A 13,899-nucleotide genomic window follows, 5' to 3' on the forward strand; every position below is an offset into this window, starting at 1 on the left:
TAGCACGTGCAGGACCAGCAGGTGATCAGGCCCAGTCAGCATGGGTTTATGAAAGGCAGGTCCTGCTTGACTAACCTGATCTCCTTCTATGACAAGGTGACCTGCTTACTGGATGAGGGAAAGGCTGTGGATGTTGTCTATCTAGACTTCAGTAAAGCCTTTGACACGGTTTCCCACAGCATTCTCCTGGAGAAAATGGCTGCTCATGGCTTGGACAGGTATATGCTTTGTTGGATAAAAAAACTGTCTGGATGGCCAGGCCCAAAGTGTTCTGGCGAATGGAGGTAAATCCAGTTGGTGGCCGGTCACAAGTGGTGTTCCCCAGGGCTCAGTATTGGGGCCGGTTCTGTTTAATATCTTTATCAATGATCTGGATGAGGGGATCGAGTGCACCCTTAGTAAGTTTGCAGATGACACCAAGTTGGGCAGGAGTGTTGATTTGCTGGAGGGTAGGAAGGTTCTACAGAGGGATCTAAACAGGCTGGATTGATGGGCCAAGGCTGATCGTATGAGATTTGACAAGGCTAAGTGCTGGGTCCTGCACCTGGGTCACAACAATCCCATGCAACGCTACAGGCTTGGGGAAGAGTGCCTGGAAAGCTGCCTGGTGGAAAAGGACCTGGGGGTGTTGGTTGACAGCTGAATATGAGTTGGCAGTGTGCCCAGGTGGCCAAGAAGGCCAATAGCATCCTGGCTTGTATCAGAAATAGTGTGGCCAGCAGGACTAGGGAAGTGATCATCCCCCTGTACTCGGCACTGGTGAGGCCGCACCTCGACTACTGTGTTCAGTTTTGGGCCCCTCACGACAAGAGAGACAGTGAGGTGCTGGAGCCTGTCCAGAGAAGGGCAACGAAGCTGGTGAAGGGTCTAGAGCAGAAGTCTTATGAGAAGCAGCTGAAGGAACTGGGGTTGTTTAGCCTGGAGAAGTGGAGGCTAAGGGGAGACCTTACCGCTCTCTACAATTACCTGAAAGGAGGTTGTAGCAAGGTGGGTGTTGGTCTCTTCTCCCAAGTAACAAGCCATAGGACAAGAGGAAATGGCCTCAAGTTGTGCCAGGGGAGGTTTAGGTTGGCTATTAGGACAAATTCCTTCACCGAAAGGGTTGTCCAGCATTGGAACAGGCTGCCCAGGGAAGTGGTTGAGTCACCATCCCTGGAGGTATGTAAAAGATGTGTAGATGTGGTGCTTAGGGACATGGTTTAGTGGTGGACTTGACAGTGCTAGGTGAACAGTTGGACTTAATGATCTTAGAGGTCTTTTCCAACCTAAATGATTCTATGTTTCTATGAAAAACACCAGGCTGAGCAAAAATGGACCTTCTTATGCTGGAAGGATACTGAATCCTCTGAAGAAATGATGGTAATAATTTTAGAAAATCAAAATTTTACTACCATTTGATCATAACAGGTTATTTCTCAAAGCCAGCATTTCTAGCAAGACCAAGGATTTTTAATGAGTGAAGGAAATGCATCATTTAGGGCATGTTAGTCTCAGCAGTGCCACTTTACCTGATATTTGTTCCAACTGGAGTATATGACATGTAAACTTGATTAGCTTCATTCACTTATAACCTGGCAAAGGGTAATCTTACACCCTCAGCCTAAAAATCTGTATTATTTCTTTTAAAATATTTTTTTTATTTTACTACTGCATTGGTCACAGGTTTTTAAATAATTTTATTCAGGACATTAATGTGCTATTTTTCAGCTTTGAATCTTGTCTCTGTACACAAGCAGAAAGGTGATCATGGATTGATTTTAACACAAGATGGGATCTAAGACTGGAATGTATGAAAGCCTGTATTACATATGTTAACATCTCGCTTGTATTGGAGGGTTACCTGCAACGAATGAAATGCTTAAGTTTTGAGTATTGGGCTGATTTTAAGTCAGCAGTATTATGATGAATTTGGAGGGAGATGATTAGTTTGGAGTGAAATAGCATTGAACAAGGAAAGGGACAATCATCAGGGAATGCTAATTATAGGAGAAGTGACAGCATTTGGAAAACCAGAGGTGCTGAAGGATGGTTAGCTTTGAGAGCCTAAAACGCAGCATGTGAGGTACATGAGAATTAGCTGCAGGAGCAATGGAGTTTACTAGCAACAGTGATGACTGTGTGAGCGAGAAACCCCAAGTGTGTGTGCAGAATATGAGCATCTGGTGCAGGTGTGCACCTGTGGAAACAATGGGATAGCAATGTGTGCCTGCATCTGGGGAAGAGGCTTCAGAGTAAAAAGTGTGAGTGAACAAGTGGCAGAGCACTGAAGTATATCTTCCTGCTATCTATATCGGTAGAGAATGAGGCATTACATTTTTCCATTATACATGTAGCTCCGAAGATTTGCCTCTGGATTAGCAAATTTTCTTAGCAGAAATATAAACTGTTTTCTGTACTTCACACAGTAATTTCAATGAGTCATTGGAATTACCAATTGCATATAAAGTAAAGTTTCACTTGTTTTGGTTAATGTGCAATTATATTGCATATTTGGGGGGGCATGAATAAGAAATCATATTTGAAGGAAGCAAAGCTTAACCTTAAAGTAAAACTGAACTGAAGTGATTGGATAGTTTAATAATTTAAACAAGTGATGTGCTAAATTGGGAAAATAGGTAGTACTCTGTTTCTCTCATACCTTTTTCTTGGATTAGTCATTTCATTTTAGCACTTTTAAGTATGTTTTGAAGATGTGATGCAGGCTTTGTTCTACTCAGGTTGTTCCTGCTGTACCCAGCATGGAGATAGCTGAGCAGCAGACTGTCATTAAATTTTGGCCCTATGCTAATCACATAGTCTCGTATCTTTAGGACTCTTCACGATACCTGTAGTACTCCGAGTGTGCAATTCTAACTTTAACATACTATGAACTTTTTGTTAAATCTGACATATCCTAATAGGGGCCTGCTGAAACTTTTGCATTCAGCTTCATCTTCAATTCACAGGTAACTTTTAGGCTAATCAATATCATATATAAAGTTTGAGAAAATCACGTAGCTAGACCTACCTGTTCACTTCTCCAAGCATCAGACTGAAGCGGCACCTCCATGAAAAGCATTCTTTGCACATCTGAAGTGGCAAGCAACAAGTGAAAGGGCACAGAGAGGAGCTGATGGGGGAGAATGTTGAGAAAAGCCTGTCAGTTTATGGTCAAAGAAAACATAAGAAAACCAGAAAAACATGAAAGGAAACAGAGGAGTTCTTACCCTGTATAACCATCGATGTGAAAAAACTGGTGAGCATTCCTGGCACAAAGAATGGGTGAATTCCGATCCTGGGAACATCCAGAGCGGTTCTTGCAAGAAGTAATGGGGTTTTCTTTTCCATGACAATGCTGGTTATGCCAAATAGAAAGCTATGCTAAGCACTGATGGTGCTTAGGCAGCTGGGGATGAAGCAGAGGCAGAAAGAATCCCCAAACATCCAGAAAACCGAGTTTTTTTAGAGATTGCTTAGCAATAGTAGTGAGTGAGGAGTGCACAACCAAATTAACTGTTGGGCAGGAGGAAGATATCAAAGGGGACCACTCACAACAAGGCTGTGTGAACATGAGAGCAATTATGGAAATTAATGAGGTTCTTATCAGTTACACATACAGAGATAAGACCACCATCTACTCCTCATCAGTGTTTTTTTCTCACAGAAACAACTCTGTGATACACCCTGCAGAGTCGTCTTCTCTCAGAGTCTTTCTTGAGAGCTTGAGGGTGATCCAGGCTGGTGAGACTGAGTTGTAGTACAACAGAATAGCTGAAGTATTTTACTGCTATCTTTATTTTGTTCTATGCTTCTGGAATAACTTCTCCAGAAATATTGCTTCCTCCATGATGGTCAGGATTTTGGGATAACCATTTACCTGGATTGTATAATTTGTTAGTAGCTACAATTAAAACAAATACAAATTAAAATTCTTCTTACTGTTTAGGAAGTAAAAGTATATCATTATTGTTGTTACATACTTAATGAACTCTTTTATCAGTTTATACATTTATTTGCTTTGTTTTACTGCCGAAATTTTCTTGGTTTTTGAAATAACAATCTGTCTAATATGTTACTCAAGTGGCTTCCTTTCTGAATGTTCATACTGCTTTAGATAGAGTCACAGGAAGAATGCAAAGAGAGGGAGAAGAAACTTAACCATACAGAAGAGATATTGATGAGTTAACTCCAGAGGGGAAAAAAATATGAAGAAGAAAGAGGAATGCTAGAGAACGCTGAACAGGTATCATCTCAGACAGTAGAAAAAAAGCAGATTTTTTGCACTGGTTGCCAAACGGAAAAGGGAAATAGATTAGATTTTCAAGGTGCTACAGCAAAGAAAAACCTTTTTGAGTAGTCAAATGTTTAAATCACGACATCCGATCCAGGCATTTCAGAACTTTTCAGGAAGAGGTCTGGAAATTTGTACCAGGTTTTTTCTCTTAATGCTATTGAAAAATCTCAAAACAGAATTTGAAATTCAAAGGTTAGGCTTACTTTAAAGACAGCTTAGCAACTTCCTAGTAGTTCTGGGCTACTTCAAGGGGTGGAATAAGTGCCATCACCATTTGGCCAGCACGACTGTCTAATCCTCACTGGCCTGCTCTTTACTGCCCATGGACAGGATCACTGCCCAGAAGGAGCACAGTACCATCTGAAAGAAGCTTCGCACCTGCTCTGGGCTCATTCCTCCCACTGTCTGCCCAAGCCTGACAAATCCCAGCCTGCATGGCTTAAAATAACACCTCTTGTTAGTTTGAATCCTTGTCCCTCATCTGTTTTTTACTCTCCTTTCCCTAGATGTTGTATGCAGAACTTTGTTTATTTGTATGTGTGAGGCTGAGTCTGATTATCTCTTTGGGAGCTGTGAAAGAATTTTTTTTTTATTGCTTTCTCAGTGACATCAGGTAGGCACAATTAAAGTAGTTGGTGTAGGTTGTAGGCATTTAGTGTTCAGGAATCTGTAGTAATGTTCAGCCTGTAGTTACACACGTGTGATAACCAATGCAATAAAGTCCATCTGTGAAACATACAGCTGGTGAGGACACCTAAAACAATCTCAAACTACATTATTTCTGCTAGCCAGCTCTTCCTTTCGTGGTATAGAAGAGTCAATTTAAAGGTCTAAACATGTGATGAAGAAAACTTGCTCCATCTTCTGGACTGTAGGGTGGGGAAATGGCTGGAAATTAATGTAGTAGAATTGCAGGCAACTGTTTAAACCCTGTCCCTCTGTCCAATCTTATATAGCACTGTCTAAGTAGTTCCTGCAGTTTCAAACCGGCAACAGTTAAAAGTGTTTTGTGGTTTTTTTTTTTTAATATTACTAAGAAACACAGCTATGAAATGTAGCCAGGCAAAAAGTGTGAAAAATTCTGTACCTGCTAGTGAGGAATTCTGCTTGCCATATTAAAATTAATATCACCGACACTGTTGATTTTAATAAAACCTCTGTCATAAATGTTGTTAAGTCCTGAATTTCTGGATCAAATTCTATCAGTTCCTATGAAATATGCAACATCTAGGGAAATAAAAGAATACAGGGGGTGCTGTACACAGGACTTCCAGAACTGAAAAAGCTATAAAAAGAGAAAAAGTTTTAAAGAGTATACACTATTTACTCATTTAAGAACTCAGTAAATAGATTTTCAACATCTCTCTTCTGTTAAGCATGCAGTATGTTTTGTGTACTATAAGATTTTAAGCAAATATAATTACAGCTTTGTGTCATTGCTAACACAGCATCCCTTCTTTTTAGAAGGGAACAATCTTTTTTCTCCTTCTACTCAGTTGCAGAGATTATGATGGAATTCTTATATTCTAGTGCTTGTGTTCATAACGTGTTCAACAAGGAGGAACAAGATAGTGGGCCTTATTTTGGGGAAGTTTTTTTTACAGCTCTAAGCAGTTCATTCTGTTTTGCAGATTGACAGGTTCCAACCTAAATATCCAACAGTGTTTAAAGGGTCAGTACCAGGTGCTTACAAGATCAGACCTGCACTTACAGAATATCCACACCTCTTTATGCGAACAATTCCATGTTCTTTGGGCACTGGCAATAACCCAATGAGTGAATAGAATGAAAAATGCATATGACTTTCCCCTGCAAATGTAACACTTTTCCATAGTTATGAATGTTATTTAAAAGTATGCTGTACTGTTATTTGAAGGTATGCTGTACTTTTATCAGTAGCACTACAAGACTTCTCAGCATGCATTTGAAAATAGTTAACACTCATCATCATAAACTTTATTTTCAGGAACATTTCACAATTGATTCTTATAAGAAGTGATTTTCTGATCTTTAAGTCACTCTGCTAATCATAAAGTATTTGCCTTTCTCTCACTTCAGAACTCTGTGTATAAAGGCAAGACTATAGAACAGGAAGGTCTTAGTACATAAACTACCAGGTACAACAACATGACCGTGGAATATACTATGCTCTTCCCTGTCCGGAGCTGATTAGCATATGATCCCAAGTGGCAGCTTTTACATTCTTTATTCTTTAAAATGCTGATCTTGTTATTTACTGGATCCAGAAAGAACAATACTATAGACAGTACACTACACGGGCATCCCCCCCTCACATTTCTGCTGTGTGGGCCCATTGCGAAGGATCAAACATTGCCTGCTTGCCTTACAGGATGCGGCTTAGTAGCAGGGATGAAGGTGCCTTTTTGCTGTTTCTGGGCATGCTGGCTCAGGAGGAACATCTTGAAAGGGGGAGGAGGGTTCATTATGCTCACTCCAAGAGGCTTCTGGAGTGCAGGGTGGGACATGAAAGGCCAAGGACTGAGCAAGGAGGGAGCTGGCAGAACAGGGACAAAGTAGAGCCTCCTATGGGAGCAGGGGACTTCCCTGAAGCAGGGAGCAAACTTACAAGCTTTGAGCATGACATTCTTGGGGATCCAGAAGCACTGAGTGTGATTGTGCAAGCTGATGTGGGAATTTTACCACTGAATTTGTTTTTTGTTTGTTTTGCTTTGCAGATTTTTTTAGTATTGCTTAAAGGCTACGTGGGAACTTCGGAGAATCCTGCTGATTCCTATGAAGTTCTCACCTGCCCTCTGCTTTTCTGTTGAGAGGGTCAGTTAAAAATCTGAGACAAAGCACATCTGAATATTCATCAAAGAACTAATTCCTCCCATGAGTTTGTAGTGACCTCTTGCATCTCGCACAGCTAGCACAGGCTTCTTAGAAGTGTAAGTAAAATTAAAGTTTACTGACCTAATGCTGAGTTGGTGAGGCCAAGTTGGGGAGCAGACAAGAGCTGGGACACATAGAGGGCAATGGCAGGAACCGTGCTCTCGCTGCTTTGCCAGTGGAGGCTGCTGCCCCATAAAATCCAGTTACCCCCATACCACAGTTCTCCACAGTGTCTAGCATGGCTTTCCAAGCTGCTGAGGGTGGTGATGGAGGCAGCAGCCTTATTGACATTTTGCTGTTCTAGGGGAAAGCATAACTTGCCTGTGCCCTAACGATGACCCTATGATATTTTACTGAACTTTTTTTCATCTGCAGGTCAACACTTTTCTGATAACTGTGGGAAACATGTCTATCATGTATTTTTCATTTTAAAGGCTAAATTATAATGACTTTTCTCCACCCAGACATATATATGTATATACTTTTTTGATTTATTATGTTTTTTTTCTCATATATCTGGGTGCCTCTAAAAAACCCTACTGTATGGATAAAACTGAATAAACAAACATCGAAAACAGAAAATTTTAAAAGTTTTTCACATTCACCAGACCTGTAGATATGTAAACTTTTCTGAGCCATGGTACTCTTTGCTTGGAATAATTTCGTTATATTCTTGCTGCTATCATCCAGATCTGTCTGTAGAACCAAAAGTAATTTTCATGTTGTAAATACCAGAATTTTTTGTGTTAGCCTGGGATTTCCTTTTTTTTTTTTCCCCTGACATGTCTTTTTGCTCTGACTTTTTGAACTTTTACCATAATACCCTGTAGAAAGTGTGCCTTATCCTTAGGCATTTGTTGTTGGGTTGGGTTGGTTGTTTTTTTTTTTTGCTTTGACAACCTTGAAGTTAGGTACATCAGGATTTTCTTGAAGTGGGCATCAGAAATGTAAATTTTTCACCTTTGATGGTCCAGAAAAATTTCCGTCACAACTGAAAGGAATGCTTACTGTACTTATACGTGACTGTATGTGTAGTAACAACTGGATGTCTCCTACTCGCTCTTACGGAAAAATCTTTTGTGTCTTACCTTGTCCAGACAGACTGTCTTGGTCAGTTTCCTTGAAAGGTGGTTCTATTATATCATTCAGTTCTTTCTTCTCCTCAGCTTCACTACTCTCATCTCCAGCTTGCAGGAGATTAGGTGGGGTAAAGCTACCTGTGATATAAACTGCCAGTGTGGTAGCCTGCTCCGTTGGAAACTCATAGCCATCGGTGATTAAGTCATTGCTAGCAGAATCATCTGCTGGAGGAGGCAAATAGAAATCCTCTGGTTTTGGAGGACTGCTAGTGCTACCCAGAGCATTGAAAGGCACTGTGAAACTTTGGTGGTCAGTAGCGGTATCTTCTGTGTCTGGAGAAGATTTGTCCTGAAATGGTTCTCTGGAGGGTTTTGTAGGGAACACAGGTTCAGATGAAACAAAATTATTAAAGTCTTCAGGGGCACTGATCTCTCCACTTAGCACAGGGATTCCGGTTGTAAATTCATTGATCAAGATGTCTCCTGTTTGGTCTACTGTTGCTGGGCTGGGGTAGCCTAGTGGGAGTTCCATACTCATGGAGTCCTCCTGAAAAAGTTTTCAAAAAACAGCTTTCATTATTATGTTTAACTTAAAAAGCCAATAATCTTTAGCCATAGGAGCTTGCAAACAGCTAACTCAGCATGAAGTCATGGGATGTATAAAATGTTTGGCTTGTGCATGTGATCCTAATCACAGTGCCTGTAATTTGAAAATGGTCAAAGAAAGATGACTTTCACTATCCCTGTAAATTGCTCTCCTTCTGTCATTGAGATGTACTACTGAACTTGTGAGACACTGTTTACTTTGTAATTAAAACTGGAAAAGGAAATCAAGCAGTAATATTCACCTGTAAATGCTCTAAACAGTATCTCTGTTGCAGCATAACACCACAACATTAATCCTTACAGCATTTATAAAAGGCAGATATGTATTTTAGCATAAAGGCCTTTTTCTGTATATTTATGTACATCCTAACACTGTTTAATTTCATTTGAAATAAATAAATGTAAGAACCAGTATTAACTTACCAAATCAGGGCCTGCCAGAGGAATAGTGACCATGCCCTGGATATCATTATCAAAATCACTAGGTGGTATAATAGATTCTGCAAAAAGAAAAAAAAAATTAGAGAGCGAAAGCATGATATTTCAGCAGTAGCACACTGAAAACTGATCAAAACACATAAACTCAGCAAAAGCCAGTATTAAAACTAATCTCCATCAAAAAATTACTTTAAAAATCCATGTTAAGAAGAAAGAGGCATAAATTTCCATTTAAACTTTCAATTATGAGGAAAACAGGAATTTTATATGCAGTATTCTTTGTACTCTTTATTTAGTATAAATGGGGTAGTTCTGCAGAGAGCTGAACCATGGATGAATGCTTAAAATCAGCTGAAGTATGAACCGCTCAGTTAAATCCACATGGGCTATGATGACTCATTATACTGTGCTGTTCATTAAGCCTAAATTCTTTTCAGTTTTACCCAGAGTCCACGCCATTGTTACTCTCAGTGTTTTGGCTTTGGTGCCCAGTTGCTCCCTTCACCCCTTCAGAGGAGCTCTTTAAATATATTTGCATGCAAGCTGTTTTTCTAAAACTGGTTATTTTTAATAACTAGTGGGAAAAAGTTGATTAAAATAGTTATTATTAAAGTGTTCTATATCCATTAATTTTTTTCTTGGGACTTTTGATCTACATTAAAATATAACATTTTACTCTTACAGAAAGTATTACTTCATCTAAATTTTTTTTTTTGCAAGAAAAAGCTGCTGTTTGTAAATGAAACACTACAGCTAAAATTTGGTGTGTTTTTTTAAGATTGTTTTGGTAAATATACATATTAAAAAATATTTAAAATTATTTTCCCCATTTTTAACCCACCGCCCCAAAACTAGGGCTATGCTAGCTTTGAAAAAATCATTGATGGACTAGAAGGGGATATTTATTAGCTGGATTACTGAACAGGATGCAGCCCTTCAACCTTCTGCTGGAGGTCTTCACACCCAGCTTGTCATCTACACTTCCTCTGTGTTTCAGAGAGCAAAATTCACCTTTACAGTGAGATTCACACCACCGATTTTAGCTTGGGATCAAATGCTCTTTAAGGTGTGTGTGTGTCTCTGACTTCACTGGGAAGTTAGATGGCTTGCTTACAATTGAGACTTAGCTTTCAGAAAACTAAATTTAAGTTAGAGGAAGCCTTAACTTTTTGTCTTATTAAATAAAGGAGACTGTCCATACTGGGAAATTAAAATAATATAGTGAATATTCACAGTTATTTTTTTTCCCCTCTTATTTGTCTTAGTGTGCAAAATATCCAGCTTTTCTAAACAAACAATCAAGAAAAATAGATCTTCCAATATGACTGAAAGTTAGGCTGTATAATTATAAAGGTACATTTTGCTATAAAATTTAACTTAGATCTGTGCATCCTTTGGATGTTATACATTTATGAGAATGGGACACATCAAATGAAAACAATCTGTTAGAGAAGCAAAGGAGACCTTACTGAAATTGCATCAGTTTGAAAGGGCAAGGTTCATACTTGTGCCTGGCACTGGCCTGCCTACTGACCATCAGTAAACTGAAGTGTTCCAAGGTCCATTGGCAGGGACTGGTCTTCGTGGAGTGCTATAGCAACCAGTTGCTGAAGGTCTGTTACTGTGAGTTTAGTTGCTGATATCTCTCTCTCTTCCTTTGGAGAAAGTGGAATTTTTTCATTTTCAACCTTATTAGATCCAATAGTTGAGATGTCATCCACTGCGCTTTTGATTTCTGAGCCATCTCTCTCAAAGTTTACCACATAGCGTGCTATAGTGCTGCTTGATCTGCAAGGGGAAGATGCAAAAATGCCCATTGCAGCAAAATCAGTTACTGGTTGAGGACTGATCTTACAAACAAACAAACAAAAATATATTGAACCATAACATATCTTCTGTGAAAATAATGCAGATATACTTCTTTCTAATGAAACTGTCATCTTCAAATTACTTTTGCTATACCTAAACCTGTTTTTCTTCTATGCATAATTTTTAATAAAAATTCCAATATTGAAGAAAATTATAAAAATGGTCTAACATAATCCAGTTTAATCTGACTAATCAGAGATCTGTAGAACTGGTAATATAGTTTGAAGTCATTGATTATTGGTTCAAACAGTCATAAATGCATGCTGGGGTTACTAGAAGCCATAATCGCCTATTAATTATACAGGAACCTATGGAAAGGGATTAGACAGTTCATAAAACTACAGATAAGCAAAAATCCTATCACATCTGGGGCAATCTTTTACTCTTTGAAGAACAGCAAGAAAGTTAGCTAATGTGGCAAGCAAATCGCTTTTCATGATGGGAGTTAGCTTTTCCAAGTCCAAATGAATGTGCTTCTCCCTAGATGTACTTGTTTAACAGAAGTCTCAAATTTTCACAGTTATTAATACATCACTTCTCATAAATGCTAAATTCACCTAATTAAAATGAAAAATAGTGAGTACATTGTAAAACATTTGCACTCCACTATGTTGCTTTTTATAATATCAAATAACTGGAGAGAGAAGATTTTCACTTTATCTAGTATGTGCTATGTATTTACATTTATGACATTGTCTAATGCTTTTCCTGAATTCTTGCAATTCTTCCTTTTAAACTACGAGTAAAAGAAATTCTGGGAACTGCTAGACAAATTATTCCCCAGCAGCATGTTTCAGCAACAACAACAGACTCTGTAGCTGTTTGTATTACCAGTCAAAAGCTCCCTGCATTTTATCAAGCTAGTAACTGGTCTCTTTGCCATTCTATCTGGCCTGATAATGGAGATAACAAATCAAATTCTACATACTTATTGAAGATAATCTGTATATGGGAATACAGTTGGGAAACAGCAGATCAAAAATGAAAATTTAAATATGAAGTTTCCCTATTGTTTTTCACTTTCAGTTTATGGCTGACAGAGATCTTTAGTCATCTGAATGTGAATTTTCTTAGGTCAAACAATTTTCTTTCCTTCAGAGAGATCCTGACAAAATTTGATTACATGAACCGTTCAGATTAAGGTAAAAGCTGTCCCTGCTGCTTTATATCACAAATTTTGTACTTAGGCAGAACACAAATCAATTCACTTTGTCACATCAAGATAAAGAACATTTATTGATGTATCTATCTACATCTAATAGTCTACAAAATATTAGTCTTAATTATGAATTACAGAAAAATTACCCATCTTTCTCCTTCTTTTGTCTTCATTTCATCACAGAAGAAAGGGTGTGATAAAGGATTGCAAAAGAAAGAAAAACAAAGATTCATGTATACTGGTAAATCAATCATTCGTACATAAAAATCTTTTGACAATTTATCTTCTCTGTGTCGTCTATAATTTTTATCTCTGTGTGAAAATGACAGCCCACTCTCCATCATTTCACTTTTTCCCTTCTAAACAACAGGAGTCTCCATGTTTTCAGTGGGGACACAGGAATTTTACTTTACCTTGATAGTTTGAAATATCTGCTTTCCTATTTCCCACTACAAATGGTGCAATTTGACCACTGTCATTGCTAATCTATATTTTTATGGTGGCAATGAACACCTGTGACAGTAGTAGCAACTATTACTGTTACCACACATGGTGCCTACTCAGATCCTAGTCACAGGGGTAACTTGGCCTATTAATTACCTCTGGAAGACATGCCTCTGTTGACCTTCTGTAATATAATGCCCTGTTATTTTCCCTGATGAAATCTCTAGCATATCTCTAAAGTTGTCCTTTCATATTGCCTTGTGGGAAATGCCAGTAATATATGTAACAATATGGCTAATAGAGAATGGACAGCAACACCTGTCTTTGCTGATCTGTAACTCTCAGGAGCTAACTAAATTACTAGATGATGGGAAGCAATCCTGGTCTTCCATATTGATGAATGTACTTTCATATCAGCTCCTAAGACCAAGATACTAAACAGAAATGAATCCCAGATCTCCTGGAGTCACAATTGAAAGAGGTTAGTTATTGCAAGTTGTAACTATGAGATGTTACTAGAGATTTTCTCTGCTTGTTCTGCAGTAGCCAACTTTTTATTTTATGATGTTCATTATCAAAATGTAAGCAACTAATTCTCACTCTATTTTGCTCTTCTCTCTCCTTTCCCCCAGCACTTTTGCAGAGAGAAAACCTATGAAGAAGTATGCTCTTGTCTAAAATTGCATTGTGATATTAATGTTCTTCAACATGTATTAAATATTACTAGGACTGAACATTCCTGATGCTCTGCTATAAGCCCATGTGAATTTATGTCTTTTTTCCTGCTCTTTTTATTCCCTTTCAATTTTACGTTATTTCTTACTATTAGTAATTTGTTTTTCCATTGATTCTTTACCTAATGTGCTCTTATCTACAGAAGCATAACCATATCAAATACTCAGTTTTTGAACCCACTCTTCCCCTGTAGATTCTCTATTGAAAAAATACTTGTATTAGCAGTAAACATAGGAAGATAAAACTAAAAGAAATGGCAAGACAGAACACAAATTTATTAAAAAATGAAACATTTTTAATTTTGAAACACCTGGGAAACACCTATTGGAAAAGTTTTATATGTGTGAGCATGTATCCTCCTGCAACCTTCTCTTGCCAAGGCACCTTCACTGTGATCTATGAAGGGCACAGGGTCCACACACAAAAAAATAACCACCAAAATA

The 13,899-nt window shown here is 38.4% G+C and overlaps 1 protein-coding gene across 1 annotated transcript in view; it reads right to left on the bottom strand.

Annotated features, from left to right (window-relative positions):
- Positions 1 to 13,899, bottom strand: part of IMPG1 (interphotoreceptor matrix proteoglycan 1) — a 67,478-nt gene that overhangs the window by 24,969 nt on the left and 28,610 nt on the right. The window contains exons 9-13 of the mRNA XM_072857852.1: positions 12,424 to 12,444; positions 10,784 to 11,037; positions 9,235 to 9,311; positions 8,532 to 8,752; positions 8,215 to 8,432 (exon numbers count right to left, since the gene is read on the bottom strand). Of these exons, the coding sequence (XP_072713953.1) occupies positions 8,215 to 8,432; positions 8,532 to 8,752; positions 9,235 to 9,311; positions 10,784 to 11,037; positions 12,424 to 12,444 (791 nt within the window). The remainder of the gene's footprint in view (positions 1 to 8,214; positions 8,433 to 8,531; positions 8,753 to 9,234; positions 9,312 to 10,783; positions 11,038 to 12,423; positions 12,445 to 13,899) is intronic.

The sequence above is a fragment of the Ciconia boyciana genome, chromosome 3 (assembly GCF_034638445.1).
Source record: "Ciconia boyciana chromosome 3, ASM3463844v1, whole genome shotgun sequence".
NCBI classification, from domain to species: domain Eukaryota; kingdom Metazoa; phylum Chordata; class Aves; order Ciconiiformes; family Ciconiidae; genus Ciconia; species Ciconia boyciana.